Below are 18,491 nucleotides of genomic sequence, written 5' to 3'. Positions count from 1 at the left end.
ACGTAGTAGCTTTCTAATTTTTGTAAATTTCCTTTTTAATACTTAGTAACCTTAGCACTTAAAATCGATTATATTATAAATGACATCAGTATTCTTACCTTTATTTGACTTTGATGGTTTATTCTTGATAGGTTTAAGGGAACTTCTTGATTTGTCCTCTCTATCTTTAATAAGTTTCTGAACATCATCCAAAGACAGTTTTTGTAGAACAACTACAGGCTTAGCTCCTTTATTTAGATCTTCAACTAATCCTATTTTTTCTACTTTGTCTTTCTGCTCTCCTTTCATTTCCATTTTCTTTGTTTCCTGAGTAACATTGCCATCTTTATCCCTCTTGATTTTCGGAATGACAAAATTTTTCAATGCACCAGACCTGCCCCCCAACAAATAACTTGGAAATTCTGCCTTATTGTCAGGGTGTGCTTTATTAGTGTCTACTTTACTCTTGTTACCCTCTGTCCTTTTGTCATCTTTACTATTTGGTGATTTAAAACCAGGTTTATCAGATCTTGATTTATTAGAATCTCCTTGTTTAACACGAGGACTGTCAGGTCTTGATTTTTGTTCCCCAGAAGATGGTCTTTCCCTTGGGTCCCCTGATTCATGCCTGTGTTTTCGTTCTAGTTTATCAGTTTTTGAACTATCAGATTTAATGCCATGTTCATTTCTACTAGAGGATCTCAATGTTTCTGGTCTTCGAACCCTAGACTGATCTCCTCGATGTCGCTCTGATTCACCCCTGTCATCTGATTTTTGTTTATTATCATGGTCACGTCTTAGTGACTCAGAAATAGATCGCCCATCAGGTCTCTGCTTTAAGGCTTCAGCTCGTTCTGATTTTAACCGAGGTGAGTCAGATTTAGTATCTTGTTTATGTTTAGACACTTCAGGTTTTTTCTCCGTAGATGGCTTTCCAGAATCCCTCCTATTGTCATGCCTGTGTTTTGGTGTTTCAGGTCGCCCTTCATTTTTTTGCTTTGGAGTTTCAGGGCGGCTTTCACCTTTTTGCTTTGGAGTTTCAGGCCTTCCATCACCCTTCTGTTTTGGGGTTTCAGGACGCCCTTCACTCTTTTGTTTTGGAGTCTCAGGCCGGCTTTCACCCTTTTGCTTTGGGGTTTCAGGCCTTGATTTTGTTGTTTCTGATCTGCCATTATTTTGTTTGTTGTCATTTGGTTTTGTGTCAGACAGTCTATTTTCATTTTGTTTAGGCTCAACTACGGTGCTCTCGTTTTGTTTGCATTCAGTTGTTCTGCTCTCATTCTGTTTAAGTTCTTCTGTTTGGGTCTCAACTTTAGTTTCTAACTTATTTTCAGTTGATTTTGTCTCCACCAATCGGTTTTCATTTGGTTTAGATTCTGACAATCTGCTTTCACTTTGTTTCATTTCACTCTTTGAAAGCTCAGGATCAGACTTTTTTTTAGGTGTCTCAGGATGGTTTTCTGGTGTAGATTTAAGACTTCCAATAACATCTTCCTGAAGAACAGAAATAGGTGCATCATTACATTGTTTGATTTCTTCAGGCTTTTTTATGGAGTCTGAATCCTGAGTTACAGAAGCCTGAGAGTCCACTCTTCCTGCCTGATGAAGATCAATGCTAACCATTAATGCTGGCCTTGACCCATTTCCCGTAGAACCCGTCTCCTGAGAAGCTGGTCTATTACCTCCTGTAGCACCCCCAGCCTCCTGTGGGTAAGAATCTTGTTTTCTTTTTTTCAAAGGCTTATCTGAAATTTAAAGATAAATATTTGATATCAGTAATAGACATGTATTCTTATCTTATTAAAAACCCTATGGATGTTTTTTATCTTTTTTAAGGTTATGTTTTAAAAATGGAGTAAATGCAAATGCACATATGCATACATAAAATAGTAAGCATGAATGACACAATACTTTGAAAACCAAGGTTTGAAGAAATATGCTTGAGAGATTTCAATAAATACAGTAAAAAGAATTTAACTGCATACTCTTTAAGGATATAAATAAGTGTAAGAATATAAAATGAATAGAACTTATAATGTACCAAATACAAACATATATTTATGTTCATAGATGTTAAAGATAAATCAGATTCTTTCCCTAAGAATAAAACAACCAGTTATAAATCATAGTCTCACTCAGGTTAATTTTAACTGTTAGCGAAAAACTATAAAGAGCTCCAAATCTGCCAACATACCAAACAGGAAATATAAGCTTTTACTGTATCTAAGATAAGTATGGAAAAAAAGAAATAAAATAGATACCATGCCATTGGAAAAAAATGAGTTTAAAAAATGAATTTAGTAATCTGTCATTTAACTTTAATCAATAATTCAAATTCTTTAAAGTGTTAAAAGAGTGAAAGGAGTTTAAAAGCTAACCACAATGTTAGATAGAAGTAAATTTAAAATAAGGAAGCAACAGATATCAAAGGAATAGAAAATTTAAAATCAAGAAGCAACAGGTATAAATTAGAATCCTGTCTTAAGCAACTTCCACTGAAGAAAACTGTTCCTACTCTTCAACATAAAGTTATAATGTTCTAGGGGTCTATTCTGGTCTCGGAAAGAAATAATTTACAGTATTATTAAACGTAAAGACACACACACAAACACAAATTCACCATTGCAATAAAATGTGAAGGTATTTTTAACATCTATATATTTCTGTGTATGATTCCATTTCTGACTTATGAGGGTGCTAGGTCATTTTCTGTAAATTAAATCTCCAGTTAGGTCTTGGGAATGGTTACATTATAGTACCTTGAGGTTTGGCTTCCTTTTGTTTATTTGCTGAGCTTGAGTATGTTTTAAAAATCACTCTTAGTTATTTTAATAAGACAATCTCTAGATTCTCTTGTAATATTCACTAATGTGAATATAAGGAAGATGGTATCACAAGATTAAAAGTCAAACTGACAACTGAAAAATGGCTCCTTATTGTTAAGAGAACCAAGTTGCGATTTTTTTTCCTAATGGTAATGCTTCTTTTATATAGCAAAGTTCCAGTTTTCTTTTTAAAGTGGGAAGTAGCAGTTCTTGCCAGTTTAAAATCTAATCAAATGTAACTGCAATTTAATTAAGATATTTGTTAGTTATATTTTGTAAAACTAAGTCCTTCTGCTCCTTCAGTTATCCAGTCAAATCTAACACCACACATGCTCCATTTGTAAACCACCACCATAACAATTCTAAAGTATATTATCATTAGATTGTTTCCACCAGCTAAAACTAACATGGTAAGAATTTATAGGAAGCTTTCTACGTCAATACCTTAAAAAAGAAATCAGAATACTAAATTTATGTTTATCGAATCCTCTTTTAGAATCTTCTGCCATTCAAAAATCATCTTTATGTTTTGTCATAGGGCAAACCAATTGATATCTCATGAATAAGATGCTTTATCAATTTATACTTATCCCTCAAACTTTTATAAGAATCTAGAAATTCAAACAGTATAACCTAAGATTTCTATATTTTTGATGAAATATGCTTGTAAAAGTAACTAAAATGGTAGCCTAATCATACTTAAGATGTACAACGACATAGGTCTCTGGTATCTGAAGATTTAAGATATCTATGGCTCACTCTTTTATGCAGTGTCTTCAGAAAAACATTAGCATAACTTAGAGGGCTGACTTTTTTTTTTTTTTTTTGAGACGGAGTCTCGCTCTGTCACCCAGGCTGGAGTGCAGTGGCGCGATCTCAGCTCACTGCAAGCTCCGCCTCCCGGGTTCCCGCCATTCTCCTGCCTCAGCCTCCTGAGTAGCTGGGACTACAGGCGCCCGCCACCGCGCCCGGCTAATTTTTTGTATTTTTAGTAGAGACGGGGTTTCACCGTGGTCTCGATCTCCTGACCTTGTGATCCGCCCGTCTCGGCCTCCCAAAGTGCTGGGATTACAGGCGTGAGCCACCGCGCCCGGCCTAGGGCTGACTTTTAAAGGATTACAAAATACTCAAGAGTTTGTATACTATTAACCTCAATCCAATTTATCTTAAGACATTAAAATGAAAATTTAGCAAATACAATAACAAATATCTTAATTTCAAAGAAATGATATATTTTTATTTAAACTGAATCCTATGATTATTTATAACAAAAAATGTATGAAAGTATTTGCACACAAGTAATTAAGATTGGGAAACATCTTACCATTTTTTTCCACTATATATAAAATGCTGTTAAATACAAAATTTTAATCATTCAACTACTGAAAAGTACTTTACTCCTGTGAAACCTGGAAAATTTTCATTATTGTGGCAAGGATTCTTAGATATGTTAAGAGGATGTATGTTCTGATTCACTTGGTCTGATTCAATTCCACCATGAGCTTACTCCTTATAAAGCGGCTCTGAATCTGTACAGGTCACTTTTGTTCAACCACTTTTGTTATGAGTCTTCATTACATAATAACCACCTAATAATCATGGAAAGCCATCTCTATGAAGAATCATTCTGGTATTTAGGAAGTGATTACCTGTAAGCCCTCTTCAGCACTAGGAACCATAAGATTAGCTATTAGAATACATATATTCCTAAAGAAAATGCATACAAAAGGATTATCGTAATCTCAAAACCAACACTTGTCATCCAGATGCTGATATCCTCAAAATAAGATCCAGCCCTTACAGAAATTCTAAACTCAATTATGCTTACAAGAAAAACAAACTATACCAGTTACTTAAATCTACAAGTGATATATGAAAACACTTAAAGCAGAAAGCACAATAATTGTGTATACATGGTGGCCAATTAAGTACAATGAAAACACACCACCCCTCAACCACAATACAAGCTGATTGGCTAATTGTCCTATTCCTTGTACCAAATCCCAGTCTCTTACTCCAAATGACAGTAGGTAATAACTGACTTTTAACAAGGGCTATAGTGCAAGAATATTGTAACATTATATAAACATTAGTGAAGCTGAGCCATTCCTTATACTTGCTAACATGGAAAGTGGACCTTAGGAAAAGATGAAATAGGCAAAGATGAACAAAGGAACCCCCTCTTTGACAAAGGAAAGCAGAAATTTTCAGCACATGAAAAAGGTATTAATATCTAATGATAGGTCATCCCAGAAGCAAAGAAAGATGAATAGCCTTTTAAAATTAATTTATGTAATTAGAGACACTAAAGGTATGAGCAAAAAGATTGAGACAACGGTCCTTTTGGAATATTATAAAATATTAGGTTACAAAGTTGCCTTATCAGTGTATATATAGAATTGCTCAAAGAAGAGAGAACAGGACAAAGGGACATAAATACCTAACAGCTAGAAAAACGTCCTTCTTATGCAGAACAAGGGTATAATAGGGTCTGCCACAGCCTAGGTAAAACAATGAATTCCACAAATATTCTACATTTGTTGAATTTTCTAATCTTATTTATAAGGTATAGTGTTTTTGATTCCTGGTTATTGAGTGGAATATTTCTCTCACAGTAAATGAATATATTGGCAAACAAACTTATACCCTAAAGTAAAACTAGTAGGCCAAATAGTCCTGCCTGTTCCGTATCACCAGTAACACAACAGTTGTAAAAAAGTCCTCAGTGCCAAATGTTTGAATACATTAAATGTTGATTTTAACATTTAGTCTTTAATAAGCAAAAATAATGGTAACTAGGGACAAATTAATTTCAAGGAAGTATTTCATCTCTTAAGGACTCTAAAACCACCACTTCAGAAGAATTTTGCTTTTATTTATGACCTCACCTATACCCTTGGATCAATATATACACCTTTAATCATCGCAAAATCTCAGGGTAACTTCTTATATCACAAATACTATCCCATCACGCAATGCAGAAACTGAATGCAATATGCCAAGTTCAAATCAAAAGGGTTAGGTGGCATCTAAGTTCCAAAAGTTTCCAAATACAGTCATGTATTGCTTAAGAACAGGATACATTCTGCGAAATGCATTGTTAGGCGATTTCCCTGTTATGTGAGTATCATATAGTATATTCACATAAACCTAGATGATATAGCCTACTATGTACCTAGGCTATGTGGTATAGCTTATTGCTACCAGGCTATAAACCTGTACAGCATGTTACTATATTGAATACTGTAGGCAACTGTAACATAATGGTAAGTATTTGTGTATCTAAAACATATCTAAACATAGAAAAGGTAAATATACAATATTATATTCTTATGGGACCACCGCTGTATTTAAAGTCTAGTGTGAAATGAAACATCATTATGTGATACATGACTATAAATCCACGAAATAAGAGGAAAGTGGCTTTCAGAAAACAAGTTAGAAACGACAACAATAATATGAAATCAGCAAAACCTACTTTAATCCTCAGGATATCACCACATACCTGTATTTTCACCAAAATTGAATGTCAACTCTGCTCATTCAACTTTTCAGTTATCTGTAACTATGTCATCATAGATTACAGAAAAAACTATTTAAATAATTGAAAATAAAATATACAAGTTTCTACAAGAACAGTATGTTGTATCTGTTGACTTTGTTCTTTTTTTCCAAAGGAAAGTTAGTAGTATAAAAGAAGTTTGCTAATATACAATTAGAACTATACATGACCCTTATTTTAATTCCATTTTTATAAGTAGAAACTTTGGATTCAACAAATATGATACATAAAAAAAGGTCACCATTCCTCTTCTGTTTTTGTTACTATCAACAACTATTAAAATTCACTTAAAAAGTACATTCTTTTTCAAGAACACATTTTTCCATAATAAAGATTTAAGGTCATGCAAAAATTCAGTTATCAGGGCAACTAACTTTTCTTGGTCAGGGAACTGTAATATTGTATGTTTCTTGCAAAACTGACTATCCTAAGATTCAGGAATTTTGAACAGGTTAATAAGAAAAGCTGAGTAATATTACTTTTTTCATTTGACATGCATACACTTTTATAAAAGGTTAGAGGAAGAGATGTAATTTGGAACCTATGTATTTATTTCCTGAACCTCACACGGCAAACTAAAGAGAAAAGGTACAAGCAACATTTCATCCTTAGTATCAAAACTTTACTAGTTTAAAAAAAAATTCCAGAAGTCCTACCCAGAGCAATCAGGCAAGATAAAGGAATATTAGGCATCCAAATAGACAGTCAAATGATCTCTGTTCACTGATGAAATGATCTCATACTTAGAAAACCCAAAAAATTCCTCCAAAAGACTCACAGACCTGATAACTTCAGGGAAGTTTTAGGATACAAAATAAATGTACCAAAATCAGTAGCATGTCTATACACCAATAACATTCAAGCTGAGAACCAAATCAAAAACTCAATCTCATTTACAATAGCCACACACACAAAATAAAATACCTAGGAATACATTTAAACAAGGAGGTGCAAGAGCTTTACAAGGACAACTACAAAACACTGATAAAAGAAATCATAGACAACACAAACAAATCAAAAAACATTCTATGTTCATGGATAGGAAGAATCAATATTATTAAAAATGACTATACTGCTCAAAGTAATCTACAGATTCAACACTATTCCTATCAAACTACCAAAGTAATTTTTCAAAGAATTAGAAAAACTATCCTAACATTTATATAAAACCAAAAAAGAACCTGAATAGCCAAAGCAATCCTAAGCAAAAAGAACAAAGCTGGTGGCATCATATTAGGAAACTTCAAACTACACTACAAGACTATAGTAAGCAAAACAGCATGGTACTGGTATAAAAACAGGCACACAGATCAATGGAACAGAATAGAGAACCCAGAAATAAAGTCACATACCTAAAAACAACTGATCTCCAAGAAAGTTGACAAAAATAAACAACAGAAAAAGAACACTCTATTTAATAAATGGTGCTGGGAAAACTGGCTAGCCATATGCAGAAGAATGAAATGGGACTCCTGCCTCTCACCTATACAAAAATTAACTCAAGATGAATTAAACACGTAACTCTAAGACCTCAAGTGATAAAAATCCTAGAAGAAAACCTGCAAAAAACTCTTTTGGGACATTGTCCTAATTAAAGAATTTATGACTAAGACCTAAAAAGCAAATACGACACAAAGAAAAATTGACAAATGGGGCTTAATTAAACTAAAGAGCTTCTGTACAGCAAAAGAAACCATAACAGAGTAAACAGGCAACCTAGAGAATGAGAGAAAATATTTACAAACTATGCACCCAACAACAGTCTAATACCGAGAATCTATAAGGAACTCAAACAAATCTACGAGAAAAAAACAACCCACTAAAAAGTGGGCAAAAGACATGAACAGACACTTCTCAAAAGAAGACGTACACACAGCCACCAAATATTTAAAAAAAATGCTCAACATCATTAATCATCAGAGAAATGTCAATTAAACTACAATGAGATGCAATCTTAGACTAGTCAGAATGGCTATTATTAAAAAGTCAAAAAATAACAGAGGTTGCAGAGAAAAGGGAATACTTACACACTGTTGGTGGGAATGTAAATTAGTTTAACCCTTATGAAAAACAGTATGGAGATTTCTCAAAGAACTAAAAATAGAACTACCATCTGACCTAGTAATCCCACTACTGGGTTTCTATCCATAATAGTTTCTATCCAACTATTTTATAAAAAAGACACCTGAACTCATATGTTTATCACAGCACTATTTACAATAGCAAAGTTACAGAATCAACCTAAGCGTCCATCAGGAGTGGACTGGATAAAATGTGGTATATATATACCACGGTACACAATCATAAACAAGAGTGAAATCATGTCCTCTGCAGCAACACGGATGCAGTTTGAGGTCATTAGCTACCCTAAGTGAAATAATGCAGACAGAAAATGAAACACTACAGGTTCTCACTAATAAGAATTCAACAATGGGAATTCAACAACGGGTACACACGGACATAAAGTTGGAAACAACAGATACAGGGGACTCAAAAATGGAGGAAAGAGGGAGTGAGCCAAGGTTGAAAAACTATCTAATGGGTACTATGATCACTATTTGGGTGATGGGTTCATTAGAAGCCCAAACCCCACCATCACACAATATACCCATGTAACAAACCTGTACATGTATCCCCTGAATCTATATTTTTTTAAAAAAAAAAAGACAAAGAAAAAAATCCCAGCTCCCTAGCCAGTAAAATGAAGACTTCTAGCAATCTCTTTATTTGCATCTATTTCTGATTTACATATGTTGCAAACATTGTAGTATAACAATTACTAAATACAGTCCATTTTTTTCAATAACATTAAAATGAGCCATCATGACAGGCAGGAGATATAATATTAATCTTCAGCGTGTTTCTTAGCATAGAAACACAATTATCTAGTCATAATCCTGTCAAACACTGAACACATCATATATAAAAATCAGCTCTACCCAATATCAAGAAGTTTTATCATTACCAAGAAATAAAATATAAGAACTGAAAACCTAGAATATTTTAATCATAAAATTAAATCATAAAGTATGCTTTTGGTCTGATCAAATGTGTATATGCATTTATATAGCAATCAAATTCATCAATTATACTGCTAATTTCAACCACTGATTCATCAGTCTCTTAAAACATGAAAGAAATTTTGTACACAGTGTATACCAAATTACTAAGAACTTACTAGGGATTTATTTTTATTTGATTATGAAGCACAAGGAAACCTCATAAATTCATAGACCAGGTATATCTTGAAACTCCATCCTAACATACTAGTCAGATAAAAGGGAACACTTCACTGTAATTACCACTAAAAGACCCTTAATTTCTAAGGTTTGCTATTTAATATTAACTTTCCATGATTTGTTTACTAAAAAAATTGACATTATTAAGCCAGTAGGATCATAAACCAAGTGAAGTATCTAACTGCCTAATAAGCATACACATAAGCTTTTCTTAAATATACCTGTTCAAAATAATTCTATAGTACTTAACCTTGTTTCAGCAGAAAAAAATTTGAAGATGCACAACAATATTAACATAACTTGTGAAGTATACATGTCATATAGAAATGCTAATGTTCATTTTAGCAGAAAAGCACAAATAAGTAAAATCATACAGTGTATAATGAGCAACAGACCTGCAGTTAGAGAATTACCAAATCTCATATAGTTGTTTCAGACAATAAATGAAATTGTTACAAATTTAACTTCTGTGTTATGAGTATTAGGAATAAAAATATATACTTGAGTAGACATAAATTATACAAAATATGAGAAAAAAAGTAATATGAAAAGAATTTTTGACACTATAATTACATATTTGCCCAGATGATGAAGTGGTAATAATGAATTATTTTACCTTTATCTTGAACTTCTTTTGAGAAGCGCTCCCTTTCAATAGCTGATTCTCTCTCTATTCGCTCAATTTCAGCCAATGCATCCAATTCCACTTCATCATATATAGGTCCCTGTTGTGATACCTGTTGCTGATTCTGTACCACAGAAGTCTGGGGTTGTTTTGTAGCAACTGAAGTGTTCTGTTGTAAAACAGGCACTTGATTTGCTGGAAGGAATGCTGTTTGTTCTTGCTGCGACAAACATTGAGCAGCATTTAGTGGGCGGTTTACATCCTGTGGAGTAATGGGTGTTTTTGAAGTCTGTCCCGGGTACTGCACATTAAAAGGAATATCATTTTCTGAAACATTGCTATTTTCCACACCAGAAATCATATCCTCTTGCTGGTCCATGTCTGAAGACCTTACACGAGAAAGTCTTAATGTAAGTTTAGTAGAGTCCTTGGATGGAGAACTAATTATATCATACATTGCCGCTTTCTCACTCTGCTCTTTTTCATCCTTGCCTAACTTCATTTTCTTTTGCTTCTTTTGTTTTCTTTCTGGAGAATCTAGCAAGATATCTGGTGGAACATCTCGAGGTGATGAACAAGGTAGAGACTGAGATTGTAGGATTAAAGGCGGTCTTGAGCCTAGAAAAATAATTCAATAGAAATAATAGTTGTGCGGGTTTCACATTTTCTTACAATGTGATAGAAATATTAAGTGACAACATAGTAATGCTAGAAAAAATAAGAAATTATATGATTCAAGCTACTTATTCACAAAAGATGAAAAGAAAGCTTAAAGACTTGTCCCACACAGTTGTTTAGCTTGCTAGTAGATAATCTAAAACCTAGGTTTGAATCTAAGTATGAGTATTCAATTTTTCAGACCAGTATTATTTCTGATTTTTGTGCCTATAATGTATAAATATTTAGTTTTATAAGGGTAAAAAGTTCATTGCTTCTAACGATGATACAACACAAATATTTTGGGCATGACCATCTCTGTTCTTTCATGGACTATCTAGGAAAACGGATATATCCTGATTAAAGAAAGAATAAGTATGCTTTTGTTAAATTACACAAAAATAACAATTTAATCCTAGAGATCATCTCACATGACTACTACTGGGATGATAACAAAAAGCAAGCGGTCAATTTACAATTACTAAAGCCTTTACTTACTTCAAAAACTGGTGGTAAAGTATTGATTTATACTTTTATGCGGTCTTCTCTTTCTCCCTTAACATCATTCACATACTTGCTTCAGCTTGCTAATCCTCTTTTTATTAGAAAAATAAATAAGTTCAGTAAATTTCAAGGCCCAATAAAATATACTGAGCCCAGAGTCCATTAAATCAACCAATGTTATATGAAACAGGAAAGTGTTAAAAATAATCAGATGGAAAAAATATCCTAGTTAATAAGCCTTCAGACAAAAATTCTCCTTCAGACATGAAGGAAAAAGTACACTGATATGCTTCAGAGATAATAGTATAACTGCATCTTAATAATGTATACATTTCTTATCATTAAACTATAAAATATTTAAAAACTTGTAGGAAATTGTAAAAATTGGTCAAGATAAAAGTTTTTTTTTTACAGACAGAACTTAAACCTAGAATTGCCTTAAATTAAGCTTTCACCGCTTTTATACTTTTTCCATGATACATAAATCTGGACTTTCAATTAGCAAGGTTAATGTATTTTAAATGTTATATATAAACATACAACTTTATTGAATCAAGTGTGATAAAGATGATATGGGAGCAATTAACTATAAATGTTAGTCTGAAGTCGTATCAATCATTCGTTTTTCCCTTTAGACTCAGCTTATATTAGACATTAAAAAGAAATGAACCTAACATTTTGTGTTGTAAAAGGTGCTTTACATATCAGTTCACTTGATTTTTACAACATTCTTGAGTATTATCATTAAAATTTTTCAGAAATGGAACATGAAGCCTACAGAGGTTAACAAATTTGCCCAAGGTTATGTTGTTAACAAACTTGAAGATTTAAAACAAGATTTGTCTTAAGTCTGAATTGTAATATGCCATTATGTCTTTGTATTTAAATCCTATGTGGCAAATTAAATACATTTTAGAACAAACTTCAAATTCTAACAATTAATCTAAAAATCAAGATAGACTGACTTACCCTTCAAAACTAGTTGGAAAACAATTTCATGACAGAAGTTCAAGCTTTTGATGAATAATATATTAGTGAGGTTATTTGCTTTAAAGTTTTCCATTTCTATCTAAAGTTTATCTACTATTTATCTATCTAATCTCAAGAGTCAGAAGAAAAAAAGCTAGTTATCTAGATCAATCACCTATCTCCCTGTTCTCTTTCCCTGGCAATCTAAATAACTTCTCACCTTGACAACATTTGTGGGATATGTATCTAACCTACAAATAGTTACTCTGGAAGTTTTTCTCCCTTTCAGAATCTGGGTTTTTATCCCCGAAAATTCATACAATTTACAGAATTTAAATGGCTCATAACAGCTCAACTTTTACCCTATGAAAAATGTCCTTGACAGAAAACCAAACACCACATGTTCTCACTCATAAGTGGGAGTTGAACAATGAAAACACATGGACCCAGGGAGGGGAACATCACATAACAGGGCCTGTTGGGGGGAAGGGGGAAAGAAGAGGGAGAGCATTAGGACAAATACCTAACGCAGGTGAGGCTTAAAACCTAGATGACAAGCCTGGTGTGGTGGCTCACGCCTGTAATCCCAGCACTTTGGGAGGCCAAGGCAGGTGCATCACGAGGTCAAGAGTTCAAGACCAGCCTGACCAACATGGTGAAACCCCATCTCTACTAAAAATACAAAAAAAATTACCCGGGCATGTTGGCATGCGCCTGTAATCCCAGCTACTTAGGAGGCTGAGGCAGGAGAATCGCTTGAACCCAGGAGGCGGAGGTTGCAGTGAGCTAAGATCACGCCACTGCACCCCAGCCTGGGTGACAGAGCGAGACTCTGTCTCAAGAGAAAGAAAGAAAAAAAACCTAGATGATGGGTTGACAGGTGCAGCAAATCACCACGGCACATGTATACCTATGTAGCAAACCTGCACGTTCTGCACATATATCCCAGAACTTAAAGTAAAATAAAATTTAAAAAAATTTTTGAAAAAAAAAAAAAAGAAAAATGTCCTTAATAAACAGTAGGAATGCAATCAGTGAAAAAAAGATCTTTACCACATCAGGCAGATACGAGGTAAAATATCTTTATGCTTTAGATGGCTATAATTAGAAATTCCCATGACTTGAGAGAATATATTACCAGCTATGTTAAAATTAATTATAAGCTAATTTTAAAAAGTAGAATACAGTATTCTCTTCCAACAAACTGATAATTAAAACTATTTGACTACAATTTTAAGTATTTTAAAAACTGGCTCAAACCTGGACTTAAATTCACAATTTTGTGAATCTGTTACAGATAGAAGACCATGCAAAGTTCTTTGAGAATTCAAAGGTAAACTAAAATTCATGTACATAAAGTAGTGTAAGTTCTTAGAAAAAATATAAACTAATAGCTTGAGGAGATTAGGGGAGGGCCCATGGAAGATTACCCATTTAACTTAGACCTGGAATAACAGAATTTTAAAAGGCAGAGATAAAAGTAGATGTGAGAGATTTAAGAATGTAACATAGAACAGGTTAGATTTGATAAATGACTAAATAGTTGAGAAGAGACTTTGTGATAAAACTTAAAATTTTTAAGGTACAATGATTCAGGATTGGAACAGCATTAAGAGAGATGGGATGACAGAAAGAACAGTGAAAAGCATTTCAAACATGAATTTGAAATATCCGCTAGGTATGAAGGAAGTTTTGTCTGGCAATGAAGAATTACAACTTGGGAGACAAGACTGGAGCCAAAGATTGATTTAGGAGTTTTACGCATAAAAGTAATCAATGATGTTAATGAAACTTAATAAAATGGCTGGGGAAAAAAGTATAATGGGTGATAGAAGGTCTAATAATAGAAATCTTGAGAATAATGAGAAGAGCTAATGAAGAAAAAAAGTATCAATGAAAGAAGTAGGAGAAAAACAGATGGGCTCATATGAAGTAAGTCCTTTTGGAGGAAAGAGGAAGGCTGATCAAAAATTTCAAATGTTAAAGAGAAGAAGGTTGTGGTTTGAAAAGACCACTGGATTTATGATACTGGATATACCTGAGAATACTATCAATAGATTACTGGGTAAGTGGAAGATGAATGAATCAATGAATAGGGACAGATTTAAATCCCATGATCTAGACCTGCTTGTACAGGTTTATTTTTTTCCTACAATGAAAAAAAGATACAGAGTAACTTTTTAATATCTGCTTTAGGAAGTTTGAGTTCTTTATTCAACTTGAAATATAAAATATACAGAAGGAAATTTTAGTTACAGTAGTACCTTTAGGAGTTCCTTCACTTCCAGCAGGGGAGCATACTGGCTGTGGAGATCTCAAGGGAAAAGATGCAGCATTCCTCATTGTTGAAGAATCTCCATCCTAAAAATAGAGTATACAATTTATCTTTTGAATGACAGGAGAGGCTTTATAGAAATCTTAAAGAGAACCAATAAGAGACATAAATTACTGACAGGTAAAGTGTTGGAATTCAAAAGCATAATTCTTCTGCACTTTCCTGTTTTCTTCTTGGTATATCTTAGAAGAATTGAAATTGTATCCAAAAGAATCAACAGCCTAAGCATGGCAATGAATAAGAAAATTTGTATTACTAGTATGCTCCATTTTTGTTTGCTTTTTTCTACCAAAGGAGCTATGAGTACTCTACCAGCTGGTAAATGTCTTGAGGGCAGAGTTTATTGTCATCTGTATTATCCTTAGACACATGCAGCTTACATAAAATACAACAAATCAATAACAAGGCAAATTTCCAGAATATGGAATATTTTAATAACATCAAGACAACATTAAATTTCAGACACAAAAGTCTGTACAAGTATTAGAGGGAAAAGGAGTCAAGTACTAATAAATAAAGGGTCATTATCTTAAAAAAAAATTTAGTGTGAGCAGTATTAACCTAAAACTGAAGTATTTCATTAAGAACCTAAACCTCGAGGCCAGGGGTCAGCCAACTATTTTTTTTTTTTTTTTTCCAGGGAGTCTCTGTCGCCCAGGCTGGAGTGCAGTGGCCTGATCTCCACTCACTAAAAGCTCCGCCTCCCGGGTTCACGCCATTTTCCTGCCTCAGCCTCCTGAGTAGCTGGGACTACAGGTGCCTGCCACCACGCGCAGCTAATTTTTTTCTGTTTTTAGTAGAGACGGAGCTTCACTGTGTTAGCCAGGATGGTCTCCATCTCCTGACCTTGTGATCCACCTGCCTCGGCCTCCCAAAGTGCTGGGATTACAGGCGTGAGCCACCGTGCCCAGCCAGCCAACTTTTTTACATAAAGGAACAGAGAATAAATATTTCAGACTCTGTGGGCCACACACAGTCTCTGTCACATACTTTTTTTTTTTTTTAAATAACTCTTTATAAACGTAAAAACCATTCTCACTTTGTGGTTCAGGCTACTGGTCACACTTGACCAATCCTACTCTAGACTAAGCTCTGTATGTGCAGGAGCCATGTTGTACTCAGTAGCTAGTATAATGATATACGGTAGGTATCATTCAAATTTTGAAATGGAAATAATAGGTTATATGACAAATACTAGAACTATTTTATCACCTTAATGATAATATATTACATACGTCACTACTTAGCCTGTGCACCATGTGTAGGTAGTCCTCACTTGAACCATGTCTAGGATTATCAGCATGATGATTAGCTGAATTGCCAGACAACGGACCAGAAACTTTATTATCATGTATGTTTCTCAAACCACCTGCAACAATGGGACTTGATACCGACGCTGAAATTAATAAGAATAAAAAAAAAGGTTTATTAAAAAATTCTTAACATTCTTGGAGAATAGTAATTATTCACAAATATTTTAAGCATATAGAAATTACAGAGAATAATATAACAGATACTCATGTACTACTTAGTTTGATCAAATCTTAATACTCTGCCAGATTCCGATCTGTTTTTGAAAAGAACTAAAACATTACAAATATAGTTGAAGATCTCCATTTATCCGTTCTCTCCTCTATTCCTTTCCTTTTACTCCTTAGAGGTAACCACTATTTTGACTTGGGTTTATTCTGCCTATGTGTTATCTTTATACCTTTGCTATGCATGAATATATTCCTAAGTAATTCACTGTGTTTTTACATTATAATTTTATATAGGTGATATATGTATCTATCCTTATATAACTTGTTTTTCCATTTAATATTATGTTGAGATTATATATTATATATATTTTTTATATATACAGTTTTAAATTCTTTTATTTATTTTAGACAGCTCTGTTGCCCAGGCTGGAGTTCACTGGCATGATCATAGCTCACTGTAAGCTCAAACTCCTGGGTTCAAGTGATCCTCTTGCCTTAGCCTTCTGAGTAGCTAGGACTACAGAAACCTGCCACCACACCTGGCTTTTTCTTTTTTTTGGTAGAGATAGGGTCTTGCCATGTTGCCCAGGCTGGTCTTAAACTCCTGGCTTCAAATGATCCTTCTGCCTTATCCTCCCAAAGCACTGGGATTACACGCAGATGTGAGCCACTGTGCCTGGCCTAAATTCATTTCTTTTGTACAGTACTCATTTCACACAGTACTCTGCTGTATGATGTACACTATTTATTTGTTCTTTCTTACGTGGATGTTCAAATTGCTTAAAATGCTTGCTGCCATAAACAATGCTACAATGTATGTTCTTGTACATGAGGACTCTTTTTATAAATGTGTAAGAGCTCTGGGTGCTAATACCTAGCAGTAAAATTGCTGGGTATGCATATTTTTAAACCTTACCAAATAACAGATTACTTATGACCATTTGTATTCATTGGTAGCATATGAGAGTTCCCACTGTTGTATATCCTTGCCAATAATTTTCATCATTCTAAGGGTAGGAAACATTTCTAATAGTCACTTGTATCTTCTAAAAGCCTTACAGTTTTGGTTTTTCAGTTAGGTATTTCACCCATGTAAAACTCATTTTTAAGTGTGAGACAGGGATCCAATGTTACTTGTTTCCATATGAATAACTAGCTGTCTCTGCATCATTAATTAAAGAAATCATTCTTTCCCCCATTAAGATACGATGTGATAGGGACCAAGTTTCCATTTGTCCATGGGTATGTTCCTAAGCTCTTCATCATGTTCCACTTCACTATGTGTTATTTTTCCATGCCTGCACAAATCTTGACTGCTGTTAGACTGAGCTGCTACACTTCATTCCTTATTATTTTGTCTATTCTTGAACTTCTACTATATGAATTTTTAGAAGCAGGTTGAATTTCACAAAAACCTTTCTTGAGATTTTTTATCAGTGTTATACTGAATTTACAGATATGGGTATAATAATCTTTACCCTACTGAGTCTTCCTATCCATGAAGATGGCACAACTCTTCATTTTCTTAAGTTTTCTTCTATCTCTTTCAAAAGTTTTGTAATTTGCTCCACAAAAGTCTTTTAAATCTTTCATTAAATTTATCCTAGGTATCTTGTGGTGTTCCTTTAAATTGTTAATGATATAAAAAAAGATTATAATTATACCTGCTTATTTCTGGTACACAAAAATGCAATTAATTTCATTATAATGATGTTGTATCCAGTAACTAAGTGGAATGCTTTTATTAATTCTAGTATCTTGTCTGCAGCTTATCTCAGATTTTCTATGAAGACAATTATATCACCTGAAAATGACACTTTTTTCTTCCTTACTAATAATTATACATAGTTTTAACGCTTTTCTTCCTGTATTGGCTGGGACACCCACTAAATAAATGTGATTATAGGTATTCATGTCCTGTTCCTGAATTGAAACAAAATGTTTCTAATTTTTTTCTACCACTAGGTAAGATTAAATCAATCTCTTCTCTTTTTTTTTTCCCCCATACAGATGGGGTATTGCTGTATAGCACAGGTTAGACTCAAACTCCCGGGCTTAAGCGATCCCCCTGCCTCGGCCACTTGAGTAGCTGGGACTACAGGTGTGTACCGTCACACTCAGCTTAATGTATTTTTTCTTTTTTTTTTCAAGACGGAGTCTTGCTCGGTTGCCCAGGCTGAAGTGCAGTGGGCGATCTCAGCTCACTGCAAGCTCCGCCTCCCAGGTTCACGCCATTCTCCTGCCTCAGCCTCCCAAGTAGCTGGGACTACAGGCGCCCGCCACTACGCCTGGCTAATTTTTTTTGTCTTTTTAGT

The 18,491-nt window shown here is 34.0% G+C and overlaps 1 protein-coding gene across 6 annotated transcripts in view; it reads right to left on the bottom strand.

Annotated features, from left to right (window-relative positions):
• Nucleotides 1–18,491, bottom strand: part of NIPBL (NIPBL cohesin loading factor) — a 194,153-nt gene that overhangs the window by 77,954 nt on the left and 97,708 nt on the right. For 3 of the 6 annotated variants that reach the window (XM_015451282.4, XM_005556732.5, XM_005556733.5), the window contains 4 exons: nucleotides 15,931–16,091; nucleotides 14,625–14,721; nucleotides 10,222–10,848; nucleotides 99–1,724 (listed from right to left, as the gene is read on the bottom strand). In XM_015451282.4, coding sequence (XP_015306768.1) covers nucleotides 99–1,724; nucleotides 10,222–10,848; nucleotides 14,625–14,721; nucleotides 15,931–16,091 — 2,511 coding nt within the window. Of the gene's footprint in view, nucleotides 1–98; nucleotides 1,725–10,221; nucleotides 10,849–14,624; nucleotides 14,722–14,813; nucleotides 15,349–15,930; nucleotides 16,092–18,491 lie in introns of those variants that run through there. The other 3 variants (XM_073993316.1, XM_005556734.5, XM_065546160.2) reach the window with 2 other exon arrangements.

This window comes from Macaca fascicularis, chromosome 6 (assembly GCF_037993035.2).
Source record: "Macaca fascicularis isolate 582-1 chromosome 6, T2T-MFA8v1.1".
Taxonomy (NCBI): Eukaryota; Metazoa; Chordata; class Mammalia; order Primates; family Cercopithecidae; genus Macaca; species Macaca fascicularis.
The sequence above is the reverse complement of the archived record's forward strand: the minus strand, read 5'-3'. Positions and strand labels throughout refer to the sequence as shown.